Raw genomic sequence first — 15,350 nt, 5'->3', positions numbered from 1 at the left:
TCCCGCAGCCGCTCCTCGCCCCTTGCCCGGGCCTCCTCCCGCAGCCGCTCCTCGCCGCGCTGCCGGACCTCGCCCCGCAGGCGGCGCAGCTTGTTGCGGTAGACGTTCCGGGTGGTGTCGGTGATGGGTCCTGGCTGGAAGCCCAGGGCCTGCAGCTCCCGCCGCAGCTCCAGGTCCGAGAGGCCGGCCATGGCCAGGACGCCAACCCCCGCCTGCCCCCGGCGCACACCGGACCCGGAACTGTTCCCGCCGACGGCCGCGGCGGAGCAGGCGGGGCCCGCGCCATGTTGAGGAGGTCGTTCTTAATCGCCATGTTGAGAAGGTCTGAACCGCCGTATGGGCGGGCCATGATGAGGAGGTCAGAATCAGCCTCCAAGGCTGCCATGTTGGGGAGGTCTGAGGGTTTTTGGCTTTTTGTTTTTGTTTTCCTTTTTTATTTCCCACCTTGCTCAGTCCTTCTCGTCTGTAAGAGCAAGTGGTGTTTACCTCTGAATCCTCCTCCCCTTGCACAGTCCCTGGCACGTGGTAGGCACTCGATAAAGTCATGTTGATTTAATGGATGAATTACTTAACGGTAAGAAAATATTGCCTGCCATATCAGTAAACTAGGGTTCTAGCCACCACGTTACAGTCACCCCCAATGATGAGCCCTGAGGGAACTCAAGAAGGAAACAAGGGATGCCCGCCATCTAGCAGCCACTTCCTACAGTGCAGCTTGAGGAAACTGGATGAGAAAACAGAGGATACTGGCCCCAGATAGCTGAGGTGCATGTGAAAGAATGGTTTAAGTGAGTTCTTCCCATAAGTGCATCTTATGTGCACATCTTAAGTGCATCTTCCCATACATAGAAAAGTGCTAAATTCCTTAACTTGAGTTATCTGGTTTTCTTTTATTGACAGTTATCTTTTGTTCCAACTACCTGGTGTTATTGCAAAAACTCCTATATATCCTGACTGCCCCTCTTCCCCTTCGGAACCGTTTTCTCATTTTCTCAGTGTTATCTGAGAGGCTGTCTCCCGGGCTTGAAGTCCTAAGAATGTCTGCTGAATAAAACATAACTCTCAACTTTTAAGTTGTGCAATTTAGTCGACAATGGTGAAAGACAAGCACTGCCGAGAGTGGGGAGATGGAATCCTTTGCCTCTCTCTGCACTTGGGGACCAATGCGTTCAGGGAAGGGCTTTGTTTGGGTTGTGGCGTAGACCCCAGGCATGCTCTGGGACCTGGTCTGAACTAAGGTCATGGTCGGCAGGCCTCTGTGTTTTCCTGGCTGTTCACTCACTGACATTGAGCCCCAAGGGGCTGCAGGCCCTGCCCTTGGCCAGGTGCTGGCAGGAAAGGAGCTCCCGCCTGAGGAGGACACTGCATCCCATCGTGGGGGCAGAAGAGGCAAATGCCCTTGGGCTCTTAGGGGCAGTTTGAGCCCGTGCGAGGAGGCCGTGTGGCCGGATGGTGGGATTTTCATAAGGAGAGATAGGTAGGAGAAGACCCCAAGATGTAATCTTGTGTCACCTGTGGATTTAGGTAGGGGGTTCTTGAATCCAGATTCCACCACTATTAGACGTGCGATCATATCCAATTAACATTTCTAGCCTGTTGGCCAGTAAACCTCATAGGATTGCTGTGAGGATTAGAAGAGGTAATTTGTATAAGGTGCTCAGGACACATGCTCCATAGTGTTTGCACTTAACCCATTTGTGTGCAGCATCAGTGCTGTGTAGAACCTCCCACCCGACAGAGAAACCCCTAAGGAAATCATGGGGAGTGGTGACAAATGGAAGTAACACTGTGGTCTTCCTTCTGCCTCCCACTCCCTCTTTGTATTCCTTCCACATGGATCATCAACTGCCTTTCCCAGACACTTACTGCTGGTCTCGTAAGTTCCATTCTCTTTCTAACCCTCCAATTCGGTTCTCGCCTTCCCCCAATCTCGCCTCCTCCCCTATGGTCCCGTTGCCCACCCCCACCTTGTCCCCCCACCCTGGGTCCCTGGACAAGGCACCTCTGCCAGCGTTTGCATTTGTGCCACTTGCTCTATCAGGAGCATTTATCACTGGCCACATTGCAGGGGAAATGACAACCTCCGCTTGGTCAGGCTTCCGAGCTAGCCTCGCCATCTCCGCCGACTTAGCTGCTCCCATGTGGTGCGATTTCTCTCACCAAGTGTTGTTTTCCTTTCCTCTGCCTGTGTTTGCACGGAATACCATGAATTTGATATAGTGATTGCCTAACACATATACCACATAATAGTATTTTCTTTCTTTCTGAAGCACTGTTTGCATGACAAATGAGTTGGTAACATTTGTGCTTCTCCTTGCAGCTGTGCAGTTCAATATATAAAGAATGAGCCTTTCAGCATCAATACTGGCCCCATGTATTCTAAGAGGGCTTGAAACTGATGCTTAAACAAAGTTAATGTTACAGCATTTCGCAGAGTTACAGTCTATTTCCACACAGTGGATCTCGGGGCGATTTAAAAAAATACCCAAATGGGGCCACCCCTGGGGTGGTCCCCAGTGTGGGCTTTGTCAGCTTTCCTTGTGTTTGGGGTCCCGGCTGCTGCTACATACACCCAGGGCCAAATGACCCCCAGCCCTCCCCCAGCCCCACCCGCACGCTGTTGTCTTCCCTTCAGCCTCGAACCCATCATGTTTGCAGCAGTGCCCTCCCTCCCCCCATCCCCCAGCGCTCCATCTCTGCCTCGCTGGGTCTAGCAGGCCTTTGGGGTAATGTGCCACCACTTAACAGCATATTTGACAATCATGCTTCCCTTCCCCATCCCTCCAAGAAGAAGCCTCACAATCTGTTTGGAAAATTCAGTCAGAAAAAACCTCATGAGGGACCTCCCTGGCCGTCCAGTGGTTAAGATTCCATGCTTCCACTGCAGGGGGCGCGGGTTTGATCCCCGATCAGGTAACTAAGATTCCTCATGCCGCGCCGCAGCCAAAAAATTTTAAAAATTAAAAATAAGAAAATTAGAAAAAAGGAAAATTTAAAAAAAGAAAAGAAAAAAACCTCATTAAAAAAAAGAAAAAAGAATAAAACCTCATGAGTCAATCATTCCTCCCAGGTCTCGGGCCTCTACATTTTCCTCCTGAACTCCCCGATCCAGTCCACCCCTTCCCTGGATTGATAACCCTTCAGGGTCCTCCATCAACATTCTCCACCCTCAAAGCACTTTTACCAGCTTCAGTGAAGTCAGTTTGTTGCCCATCAGCTTTTATCCACGTGACCGTCCCCACACTTCTGACACTGACCCTTAGGTCTTCCCCTCCGAAGGGCTCCATCTTAGTGCTTCTTTGCCACCACTGCCTGTGTCGTGTTGGGAGCTGCCCACGAGGCCCCTTTGGGCCTTCTCAGATCTGCCTTTCTGTGTCTCTTCTAGTTCTGCCGCTGGGCCTATCGAGTATGGGAACACACATTTCCAAGAAGAGGGCAATATTGCAAAGTCAACGGCTGTCCTGTGTGCCCTCCTTTCTCATCACTTTGTTGTGGTTTTTCTTTTTAAGGTGAGCACCTCAGGCTGCGGTTGGTCTTCCTGATTTCTTAAAGTCAAAAGAGGGAAAACAAGCTCCAATATCTAAATCTACTTCATAACCACATCCACACATTTAGCAGAGATGAGGGGCCACTTGGAGGATGCTCTGGATTCCCAAGGGGCTGCCGTGCTGCCTGCTGTCCTGCCGACCTCTCTCTGTCTCGGCAGAGCCTTATAATAATAACAGCCATAAATCTTTTAGTGGGTTCCTTTCTCATTCTCTTCCTGCGAAAAGCCCTGCACACATTTATCAGGTCCTTTAAAGATGCTTCAGACCATGGACTTGCCCTTGATCCACCTTGTCCCCAGCCTCGTGCATCCCTCTCGGCTATTCTGGGCTTCCTTCGAACCATAGCATGGGTGGCGTCACACCGTGGTGGGGGCACTGGGAGAGTATGGTTTGAAAGGGGGACGATGTAGGTGCAATTTTTGGCTCAGATTTGGACTGGAATGGCCCCAGCTCTGCCCAGCATCTTGCTGCCTCATCTCAGTACCCTGACCTATCTCTCTAGGTCAATGAAGGGGCAAACAGAGTCACAGAAAAGTGTCAGAATGGGTTTAATGAGCAGTTATGTTACCGGCTTTTCATCAGCAGCTGAAAATTAAACAAAACTCTCACTCTTTTGGCCACTTTCAAACCTTGAAATCTGTGGGTAAGAGTTCCTTTAGAGGCATGGAATACATTCCCCAATGTCAATAATGAATTGTGTATGAAGAAAAATGTAATGCTTTCAGAACATTTTCTTTTGGGCTTTGTCCACGATTAGATTACACTAAATTATAGAGTACAGATATCAGGCAATTACTCTTTGCTTTTAAGTATTCAATTTCATGGCAAATCCATGTAGCTCAGTAATTTTAAAATCACACCAACATGGTTACCAAGAAAATACCTCATCATCTCCATCTTGTGAAACTAGGCTCAGGTCGCCCTATAATTACCCGTGGTCCTAAGTGTAAAAGTACATTCCAGATGAAAACGGGTAATCTGTAACTCTCTGTAATTGCCAGGTATCTGGAGAGACTCGTAGATTTTGCTGGATAAATCTCAGCCAGATGTTGAGAAGCTGCATCCTCGCCCTACTGGTTCCTCTGGGCACTTTCCCTGTCTCTGATGCTGGCTGGGTCCTGGTCTAGGTATCCTCTACCTTTAATCAAGAGTGTGTCTCTCTTTACTTCTGTTTTGTGAAAACATGGTCACTTTCTCCTTGGCTCAGTTCAGAACCTCCCCAAGCTATCCCTCGCCCCTGACCCAGTTTTAATTTCTTCCAGGGCTGTGCATGTCCTGTAAGTAGTCGAGTCCGCTGTCCTGGAAATGGAGGCGCTTATTGGAGAAAAAGAATTATTTGAGCCGATCATGAGAAATCGAACCAGTGGCAGGAGGAGGAGGAAAACGAGAGAAGAAAGGGGCCGACATATCTAAACAGGCGGCCAGGGCACCGTGCATAAAGAAGCAGGTGGTGGCTGGGTCCCCGTTGTGGCTCGTTACTGGGAAGCACTTCAGAGGCCACCGGGTGAGGGTGGGGGACAAGTCGGCTGCAGCGCTGAGCTTTGAACCGGCCTGTTCTGCGGAACCGACAGCATCCTCACGCTTCCTATGTGCTGTGCTTGCTGAAGCAATTCCCATTGAAAAAGATGCAGACCATCCGGGGTGAAATCTCCTAGGTGTCTCATTTCCCTCCATAGCACCCATTTCAACCCTCAGGAGCTTCGGGAAAATTCCCCAGAGGATGCTGGGACAACCCCTCCCGCCCCAGAAACGGGCGCCCCCTGCTGGGGGTGGGGGAAGGTGGTCTCACTGTAGGGGCAGATCTCAGCAGAGGGCGAGGAAAAGACGCGAAATCTGTGTTTTCCACAAGGAAAGAGACAGTGAACATTTTATGTTTTTGCTTCTTGGAGAGCGTTACTGATAACGGAGGAACTTGGTGGAACTCGGAAGGGCGAGGAGGAGTTCTGGATCCAGTTCCTCCAATCGCACGCTTTATAGCTAGATTCCTGTGGCTTTTCCTCCCTTCACGCGCCCTGCTGCAGCCCTCTCTCCCCGTTTATTAGCGGGTGTCTGGGCAGCATCTCCCGGGATCCGGCAGCTGTGCTTGGGTTGATCAGTACGTGCACTGGAAACTGTGTGAACGTGCTGTGTGCAGGCTCTGGGTCCTGTGTAAGCTTCCTCGAGGGGCATTCAGAGCACCCCAAGCGAGGGTCCTTTTTAAGGGCTGGAGTCATCTTGTTCTGACTGTTATCCACGGCTAAGCCCTTGAAGTGGCTGAGGCGGGTGGAGGTATGGAATGGGCACTGTTGTCTAATCGCTGGTAACCTATGGATGGAGCTTGGGTTCCTATATGGCCCCAGTTTATAAATAAATGAACATTCATTAGCGTAAAATTAAATTAGAATGAAATTTCCCATCCAGTTTTGTTTAGAAGGCAGAAATAAAATGGGTTGGCTGTGTAATTTTGCCATAGATGCTGGCGTATGTAGTCACAAGGTGATAATAATAATAGTAATGTGCTTTTTGCTGGTGCCTCCGTCCCCAGATCTCAAGGCAGATATTACCACCTTGCTTTTGCAAAGGCTCATTGAGGTTAAAGGGCTAGCTGGAAGTTACCCAGCAAGGGGTTGAGCGCAGAGGCCTTAAAACGCTGTGGTCCATTACACCTCGAGTCAGTAAACAGAAAATGGACCAGGATTCAGGAGGCCTGAGTTACTGTGCTTGCTCTGCCACTGACTCAGAACATGGGCAAAAGATGCCGTCTCTCCGGGACTCAGTTTCCTTACCTAGAACGGAAGGGCCGGCGCAAATCTTACGATTCCGTGGGTCTCAATTAATATTTGCACACAGAACTTACAAAAGGCACATGCTTTGCTAATATATGCACCATTTATGGCCAAACTCTCTCTGAGCTTTATTATTTCCCTCTTTATGGCATGACCTGACTCTGACTTTTGGAAATTAAAATATTAAATAAAAGAGTCATTTCTGTATATTTCATGATTTATTTGCTGGAGGGGGATTTGCTTGGGAGAGGGTGTTTTCCTTCCGAGCCCAGCAGATGGGCCGTGCAGATGGGCTCCCGGGGCCTCTCTGGATGGGGGGTGGAGGGATCTGAGTTCCATCCAGCTTCTCCCCCAGGTGACCTGTCACTTGGCTGCTGGAGAAAAGCAAAGGAAATTTGCAGCTCAGAAGTGTCATCAGGTCCATCTGTGAAACTGCCTTCTAAACCTGCCTGCAGGTCTGAAGAAGGAGGGGAGGTCTGGCCAGACTCTCCCTCTAGCTTTCTCCATAGCCTGGGGCTAGTAATTTAACCTCTCAGTTCATCCGCCCCAAACGTTTTCCCCTGGCCTTTCCCCTCTCCTCCTGGGGACTAGGAGAAGAAATTGGTGGCTGTTTGTCACATAGGACCTAGCTTTGCACAAGTAACTCAGGCCGACCTTGACCCGGGGAAGGCCAAATGGGGCTCAGGACTTTGATTTGCAGAATGGACGGGGGAAAAAATGCAGGCTTTTGTGGCCAGACTACACCTCGGTGGCGTTTGGGGAGGGAAGGAACAGATCTGTGCAGGGGGAGGGGTCGGGGTTGCTGTCATTTGTGGTCCTCTGCCAGAAAGGCGTTAGGGAAAGGGGTCTGAGCCCTGGAGGCAGGGCCTGGAGACGCCCCTGGCTGGGGAATTGGGCCTCCCCAACCACCGGCAGCCATCCGAGGCCCGCCCCCTCGCCCCCTCCCCATACCCCCACCAAATCTGTGATTAAGCTCCCCTCGGAGGTGGGGTGGGGTGTGGGAGCTTGCGGTGGAAGGCAGCTTCAGGTTCTCAAGAGCAAAGCAGAAAAACAAATCACAGCCCCCAAACCCTACTGGGCTACGCTGCAGGAATATGAACCGGGAGGCGCCCTGGCTCCGCTTACCGTTCTGGCTGGACAGCAGCACCTCACGCATCAGACCTTTCAGGGTGGCCCCGTACTTCTCCAGCTGCCTGGAGTTCATCCTCATGCCAATTTCCACGGGAGCAGTCAGCTGTGAAATAAGGCAGAGTTAACAGGAAGGCAGAGTGGGCCGTTGACCCCTGGGTGCCCTACAGGTGGTTGGAGGGACCGCGGGGGAGCCGTGCCACTCTTCCAGCTCCTCTGGGGTCCTCTGGGAACTCTGGCCCCTCTCCCCAATTCTCACCTGGGGGCTGGATCCTGGAAGTTGCTGAGACCAGCAGGGAGGGAGGAGGATCATCCAGCCTCACCCCGGTGGGGGAAGCTGGGATCAGAGGAGGAAAGTCCCCTCCCCTTCTCCTGAATGATAATAGCTAACACGTGGGAGTGTACCAGGTGCCAGGTGTCACTCTAAATGCCTTCCGTAGGTTAAGCCTCTCAATGACCCTATGGTGTAGAGACACTAATGGGGATTAATATCCCCATTTTGCAGATGAGGCAACTGAGGACAAAGAGGTCAGGTAACTTGCTCAAGGCCACCCAGGTACTAAATAGCAGAGGGAGAAGTACACCCAGAGGGCCTGGCTCCAGGGTCCATTCCCGGGACCCCCAGGCTACGCTTTCTCTAGCACCTTGGGGACACATGTAAGACCATGGAGGAGCTGTCTGGAGGCTCTCCACCAAGAGAGGTTGTTGGGGCAGAGCAAGGGGCTCCAACTGATCTCCCCCCCTCTGAGCTTCCTGGTTCAATGGTCTTGCTGCACAAGCCAAGACCCCCTAACTCTCCAGAGACCCACGATGGAGGAGTCCCAGGCCTGCTCCCCCACCTCCCACCCGACACACTGGGGGTGGGAAATGGACTCAGGAGGCCTGAAGGACAACCTTTGGGGCGGCTCTGCAGGCTGGCGGTTCCAGCCCTGCCTGTGCTGTTCCCTTGCTGTGGGAATGGTTTCCTTACTTTTAAAATGAAGAGGCTGGACTGGATGACCCAGAAAGGACCTCCTGGCCTGCATGTCATGGTTCTAAGGATAAGGAGAGGGGACAAGAGGTACCCACCCCAAGCCTCCTGAGATGTTACATTGGATATAACCTGTACCATGGGAACCTCAGGGTCAGTGCCATAAACTCTGTCTCAGGTGCATTTTGAGGGCAGTTCTGAGCGAGCTCCCCCTTTGCCAGGCGGAGGACTCACTCCCGGCTCCCTCCTCTAGAGCCCAGGGAGCATTCGGGAAGGAAAAGCGTGCCCCCCCCTTCCTCCGCTGCAGTGACAGCACCGAGGTCACTCTCTGTGCCACATGTGTGACCTCACTGTCTGTGGACAGCATGCTGTGGGGACCCAAGGGGGTGCAAAGATCACTGGCCAGTGTTCACTGGGAGACAGGAGGTGTGGAGTCCAGCTCTGTTCTGCCTTGACCACTGCGTGACCTTGGCAAGGCCCCCACTCTCTCTAGATATCAGTCTGCCAGTCTGCCCCACCCCCTTCCAGACCCCTTTACAGGAAAGTGTTCCACACTCAGTCCTGGGACTTCTTCTTTCTCCATCCACCCGCCCCACCCTGCCAAGGATCTCGCCTTGTCCTGGCCTGAAATTTTATATAATCGCTGATGACTCCCACATTTATGTCTCCAGCCCCAACCTTTCCTAAAGTCCAGACTTGCATATCTACCTGCCGGTGCAACATCTCCACCTGGGTGCCCAACAGGCATCTCACAGTTCACAGGTCCAGTCTGACCTCCTGATCTTCTTCCTGCCAACCTGAGCCAACCACAGGCTTCACCAGCTCAGTGAGTGGCAAATCCTTCCTTCTAGGTGTTCCAGCCAAAAATCTTGAAGTCAGTTTTTACTTTTCTCTTTTTTCACATCCTATATCCATTCTTTCAGCAAATCCTGTGGGCTTGTACCTCCAAAATATTTCCAGAATCTGACCACTTTGCTCTGCCTCCCCCATGACCACCCTGGGCTGAAGTGCTCTCTCTCTCTCTCTCTCTCTCCTTCCCCCTCTCCTCTCCCTTCCTCCCTCTCCCCCTCTCCTCTGGGCCCACTCCTGCCTCAGGGCCTTTGCACTGGCTGTTTCTTCTGCCTGGAAAGCTCTTCCCTCAGATATCCTTATGGTTCACTCCCTCCCTCTCTTCAGGTCTTTGCACAAACACCAATGTACTCATGACACCTGCTCTGATCGCCCTATTTAAAATTACCACCCACCCCATCTCCTTTCCCTGTTTTATTTTCCTCCACATCACCTATCCCCCGTGACCTACTGTAGAGTTTGCTTATTTACCCTGCTTGCGGTCTGTTGCTGATGCTTCCAGTACCTTGTTTCTGTTCTCCCCGGGAGTATGAGCTCCATGAGGGCAGAGGATTTATCTGTTTTGTTTGTCACTCTATCCCCAGTGCCCAGAAGCGTGCCTTGCACGTAAAGGAGGCTTAGTAAGTGTTCTCCGTCTGAATAAATGAGTCTGTGAAATTAAAGAGTCCTACTAGACAAACTCAAGGCTCTCTCCAGCCCTGACAATCTGTGCATCCTCACTGGGCACTCAAGGCCCTGGACCCTGGGTCCTGACGCAGTAGCTGTCTCCCGGCTCAAGTCTAGGGCAGGAAACGGCACCCCCATCGTCTCTCCCTGAGGACCACAGCTGCCTTCTGACTGGCCTCCTGCCTCCACTCCTGCCGCCTCTGTTCTTTCTGAGTCAGAGCAGATGACCTCCCTGCTCTGAACCCCCAACAGCCTCCCAGGCGTCTTGCCTGGCCCACCAGGCCCTGCTGGCCTCTTGCCCTCTCTCAGCACCCGCTGGGCCTCGAGGGCCTCCGACCCACCAGGGGCGTCCTGAGCTGGGCCTTTGCACTCCCTGCTCCTTCTTCTGGGATGTTCCTTCTCAGCTCTTTGCATGGGTGACTCCTCCTGATGCTTCAGGTTTCACATCAAATGTCACCTCCTCTGAGAGGCCTTCCCTCTGCTCCCCCAGCCAAAGCAGTGCCCCCAGCCCCACCGTCACTCTCTACTCTACCTCCTTATTTGGTGCCTAAAACGGTTTATTGTCTCATCTTTGGTATCTGTTTCTCCCTCCTAGGATGGAGCTTGTTGCCTCAGTGTCTGGTTCACAGAACATTCTGTGGTGGCCGGGGACCATCCCCCTACTGGGTTTCTCTGCATTGCCCCCCTGTCTGCTTGCCTTGGTAACTTCCTTTACTTCTTCCTCCGAGGGTTCTGCGGAGTCCAGAGGGCCCACCTCCTCGGACCTCTGCTGTACACTCAGGGATTTCTTTTGCCCTTCGTACCGCTCCTTTTCCTAGGGGTCGAGCACAAAACTGTACGAAACTCACTCTCCCTCAACCATCCATACGGCCCCTTGGAGTCTCTACCCAGAGTGCTAAGTAGCCTGAGCTCCCGCTCAGGCCGAAAGAACCCCTTTTCCCAGGCACCTCTCACAGGGTGTCTCAGACACCCAGCGGCTTGACAATGGCCCTCGATTTGCCTGGCAACAAGTCAACTCGAAGAGGAATCTGTTCCTTTGTAGTTCAAACATTACACCCAGGTTGTTACTGTTAATTAAGTTAAAATGCTGAAAATAATGGCCGCCCTTCCTGCGTATTAAGTGTGAAAATGTGTTTTTCTTAGCAAAGAGCCTATAAAAAAGATGGTGAGGGCGCCGTGGGGTGGTCCTGAAACTGGAGTCCCTGGGAGGTGATTTATGAGGCAAGACAGGGAGATGAATTATGGAGGAAGGAGTTGCAGCTTCTTCATAAAAATGCCGGTGCCTGGCAATGATGAGGAGGAAAACCACAGAGCAGATTAACGCCAGGTGTCCTTTGATTGCCATTTTGCCAGTTCGTGTAACACTGAGTTTGACTCTTTCTGTCCAGCCCCACATCTTGCCGGCCGTCCTGCTTGCTAGGTCCCTGAGCACTGAGATCAGTTACACCCCCATTCCTTTGGTTTCTCTGAGGACACTCTGGGGATTCAGCTCTGGGCCTGTCCTGGGACATGGTGATTCTGGAACAGCTGGTCATCTTTCCTGCAGAGGGAGCCAAGTGGTGGACAAAGGTAGGTTTAGGGGATCCTCTGTATCTCCTCCATCACTTTGCATGTCCACCCCTGAGGAAGGGGAGCTGGGTCCAGCCTGGCCTCTGTAAAGGATGCTGTTCACTGGGTGTGTGGAAACCTACCCTGGGACAGACTGCGTTGCTAGAGGCTGTGCCTCAGGGCCACGTGACCTCCCAGAGAACTGACTCAGTTGTGGATCCCCGTTGGAGCCTTGGTCTCAGACACATGGGACATGAACGTCCATTACTTCATCCCATTTAAAGAGAAACAGGGAATTCCCTGGTGGTCCAGTGGTTAGGACTCTGCACTCTCACTGCTGAGGGCCCGGGTTTGATCCCTGGTTGGGGACCTAAAATCCCACAAGCCGTGTAGTGCAGCCAAAAAAAGAAAGAGAGAAACAAAGGTGGCGAGACACTCAGAACCCCTTGGTGTGTAAAGTAAAAGGCCCAGGGAGGCAGGTCCAGCAGCCCAGTTTTCCTTAGGCTCCACTGCCTGAGTTCCATTAAGCCTGCCCTGTTTTCTTCTGGGCTCTAAAGAGAAGGAGGCTTTGGCCACCACTCCCCGGAAAGGCACCTTCTTTCCCGCTCGGACATTTGCGCCCACCTGTCCCCCATCCTTCTCTCTCGAGGCCCTCAGCTCAGGTTCCCCTCTTCCGCACCAGCCCACCATGTTTTCTCCTGCCCTGAACTCAGCGCATACCAGCAGCATTACTTACTGGACAATTAATCACATCCTGCCTTGTGACATCTCCATTTTGTTTTCTGTTATTAGTGAATCTTTCATATGTTTGTGTCTTGGCTCCCGAGCCAGCTCCCTGAAGACGGGAGGCTCTGAGGTTTCCTTGCGTGTCTGGCCTCTCACCCGGGGTGGCCCTTTGTGCTGCAGAGATGCTCCACAAATATTTATTGGCTTGTTAATTGAAAACTTCCCCTGAAGGATGGGCAGGGGTGGGAAAAGATGTCGCCCGTGGGAGCCACTGATACCTTTGTGGCACTAGTGAAAGAGTGGAAGTGGCCGGGGGTACGGCTGGGGTCTGGGGTTATCTGGGGTCCTGGTTTTGCATATTCGCCTCAGTGTCCCTGGCATAGCTGATTAAACGTGGGTTTACTGAAGGGACACTTATGCCTCAGAGAAACTAATATGATTTCAGTGCTGAGCAGGGCTGTGGGTCAACTCGGCCACACTGGGGAGGCGGGCAGCCTGGGAATATCTTACCTGCCTCCTCTGGACTTCACCGTAGGTGAAGATGGGGATGTAGGCTTCCGTCTGGGAAGCCAGCATGGTGGCTGCATGCACCACCAGCAGAAAGGCCACGGCCTTGCGGGACAGCATCCTGGAGCTGGACGAAAACAGGGAGCTCCTGTCACCAATGTAAGGTACAGGGACAGGCTGCTGCGTTGGAGGCAGGAGCCCTCAGCTCTGGTCCATGGCCCACCTGGAGCTGTGTGATCCTGAGCAAGCCACTTACCCTGTCTGGACTTGGGTTTGGTGTGGGGCTGTACCAGAGGAACTCAGAGCCCCCTCTCTGCCCTAAGCACCCAGGAGAGGCTGCCCTGCCCACTACACACACCGGGGAAGAATCATTCCACTTCGCTCTTCCCTTTGTTACTGACGAGGTCTCCTGGGGTCAGCTGGGCTAATGAAGCAGGAGGGACCCCATGTTGCAGATTAAAAAACTCTTAGATTGTCAGCAGAACCAAGCCCCAAGATCCAGAGAACCCTGCCTGCTCCCTGAGCCGATATTAGGATGATAAAAGGGATGGACCCAGGCCCAGCTGATTCCAGCTCTGCCTGGGAGCACTGGGCCAAGACCCCAGGTCTAGAGAGGAAGGGCGGAGACCCTCTGCCCATGCGGAGGCAGAGCCAGATTGGAAGACTTCAGCTTGGAGCAGCATCTAAGAGTAGAGCAGGGTTCCCATCCCTCTGGGCCAGCACCGGCTCTGGAACAAACCCTTTCCCAGCTCCAGCGAGTCCAGCTGCCTGCTGGCCGCCATCCAGAAACAACTTCCTCCCTGTAACAACCCGCACCAATGCCACCAGTGCTGGCGAGGTGCCAGCGTGAGCATGTGTGAGGCCCTCCCACATCCTGGAAGTGGGTGTGTCAGGAATGGCTGGCGGGAAGGAGGGCTGCCAAGACACCAGGGAGCAGGTGGGCGTGAGGACCTCAGGAGTGCAGGGACTTGAGAGAGGGGCCGGGGCAGGATGGTCCTGTGGAGGGGGGCGTGGCCTGCTGGGTGCTGGCCTTGGTTGATTCCTTACCATTCCAAGCCCTCTCCCGCACACTCCTCATGCCCACCTGGGAGCAGGTGTGATCTAGGGAGTGGAGGAGGCCTGGGGAGGTGAAGGGACCCATATGAAGGCAGTGGGGGCTGGAGGCCTGGCCTTCTGAGGCCCGGCGCTCGTCCTAATACCCTCTCCATGTGGCCTCTGCCCACAGAAAGGGGAGAAGGGCACCACAGGAGGCAGGCCCCTGGAGCAGGGAAGGGAGACCGGAGCAGCCTCTGCAGCGGCGGTGGGGGGATTACAGGGTTCAGATAAAGAGCTTCTGGGGATCATCTCAGGGTCCCACAGCCCTTGGGCGGGCTGGATTCCATTGGGAGGAGAGGGTCCTGCCCCAGACTGGCCTCCAAGCTTCCCTGCAGGTCCAACTTTGACTCTCCCTTTGGAGAGAATCTTCCAAGGCTGTGGGTTTGCGTCCTGCCTCTCTGCTAGGACCCGTCTCCTTGGTTGTGTGAAGGCCCCTCTGTCTTCTTGTTCTCCCACTGCCCTGTCCTACTTGGTCTCTCCATGTCGCTAAAACTCCACGAGAAAGAACACGACAGCTCAGACAGCCAAAGCCCCCCATGCCGGCTGCATACAAATTCCCAGGAGGGTGGGACGGACCACCCACCCACTGAAGACCACGTCTCAGAAACTGAGGCCCTGTGCTCTGTTGAGGTAACAGAGCACGGGTGAGGGTGGGGTGCTCTGAATCACTGTTCCTCCTTTCCTTTCCCTGTGGAGTCTCTGGGGCCCCAGCTCCCTTTCAGAGGACACAGCTGTGTCACATTAATGGTGTCCCATTTCCTTCACGGAGATGCCATGGATCCCTTCTCATTCTGGTGTTCACATTTAATTCACTCCATAAGAATCAATAAAAACTTTAAATTAAAAAAAGGCAAAAATCCAATTGCTGCTCATTTTCGTGCTCCACCTGGCAGCCGGCATGTCACCTACATTCATTTGCGTCCCGGGGAGCTCAGAATAGGAGCGAGGGCTTTTCATATGACGAGCTGCGGATTTTCCTTTTCCGTCACCGGGAGTGGGGCTCCGGGCTTCCGGCGCTCGGCTCTGGCTGAGGGGGCACCTGTCTCTTCTCTCTCTCTCCTTTAGGAACCCTGGGCCCCACTAGTCTTGCCCAGCCATGTCGTCTCCCTAGGGACCCAGCCTCTTCCCCTTAACTTCCCAGGGCCAAGACTCCATGCCAAGTGGGATGGCCCTGCACCCAGGCTGGGCTCTGGTTTGGGTTCCCGGCCTGCAGTCGATGGCACCACCGACCCCAGACAGCTTCACTTTTGCCAGGATTTGCACCCCCTGCTCCTGCCTCCAGCCTGCATGCCTCCGGGCAGCCCTGCGCTTGCCCACTGTGTGCAGCTTTAACCCGTACGCTGGAAACCAGCTCGGGGTACTCAGTCTGAAGCCCAGGTGGGCATTTGAAGGTGGCAGAGGGCCACAGGAGCGGGTCAGCTCACCCCGGAGAGCTCTGGACGGGGCGGGCTCGGCTCACATCCCATCCTCAGGCTACTGCTGATACCTCCCCCGCCCACCTTCTCTGGCTACTCACAGTGTGAGTGTGGTCTGAGTGGGCCAGGCGGA

General features: G+C 53.5%; 2 protein-coding genes across 2 annotated transcripts in view; both read right to left on the bottom strand.

The window, feature by feature from the left end:
• Positions 1 to 350, bottom strand: part of LEMD2 (LEM domain containing 2) — a 17,501-nt gene extending 17,151 nt beyond the window's left edge. Inside the window, exon 1 of the mRNA XM_029243379.1 lies at positions 1 to 350. This exon is cut by the window's left edge and continues 602 nt beyond it. Coding sequence (XP_029099212.1) covers positions 1 to 191 — 191 coding nt within the window. The 5' untranslated portion in view covers positions 192 to 350.
• Positions 351 to 7,051: 6,701 nt separating this feature from the next.
• On the bottom strand, positions 7,052 to 12,827 carry MLN (motilin). The gene is made up of 4 exons (XM_029243284.1): positions 12,711 to 12,827; positions 10,624 to 10,740; positions 7,389 to 7,547; positions 7,052 to 7,132 (listed from the first exon to the last, which is right to left on the bottom strand). Exons 1-4 carry the CDS (start codon positions 12,825 to 12,827, stop codon positions 7,052 to 7,054), a joined length of 474 nt encoding a protein of 157 aa, XP_029099117.1.
• Positions 12,828 to 15,350: the final 2,523 nt, after the last annotated feature.

This window comes from Monodon monoceros, unplaced genomic scaffold (assembly GCF_005190385.1).
Source record: "Monodon monoceros isolate NGI ecotype Baffin Bay Population unplaced genomic scaffold, NGI_Narwhal_1 Super_Scaffold_3, whole genome shotgun sequence".
Taxonomy (NCBI): Eukaryota; Metazoa; Chordata; class Mammalia; order Artiodactyla; family Monodontidae; genus Monodon; species Monodon monoceros.
The sequence above is the reverse complement of the archived record's forward strand: the minus strand, read 5'-3'. Positions and strand labels throughout refer to the sequence as shown.

What these genes read in the sequence shown, in the direction of transcription:
- MLN (XM_029243284.1), bottom strand. Translation starts at nt 12,827, where the DNA reads ATGCTGTCCCGCAAGGCCGTGGCCTTTCTGCTGGTGGTGCATGCAGCC. An exon ending in GTGAAGTCCAGAGGAGGCAG is followed by an intron (nt 10,741 to 12,710) that starts GTAAGATATTCC and finishes CTCGACCCCTAG; the next exon opens with GAAAAGGAGCGGTACGAAGG. An exon ending in AAGTAAAGGAAGTTACCAAG is followed by an intron (nt 7,548 to 10,623) that starts GCAAGCAGACAG and finishes CTTATTTCACAG; the next exon opens with CTGACTGCTCCCGTGGAAAT.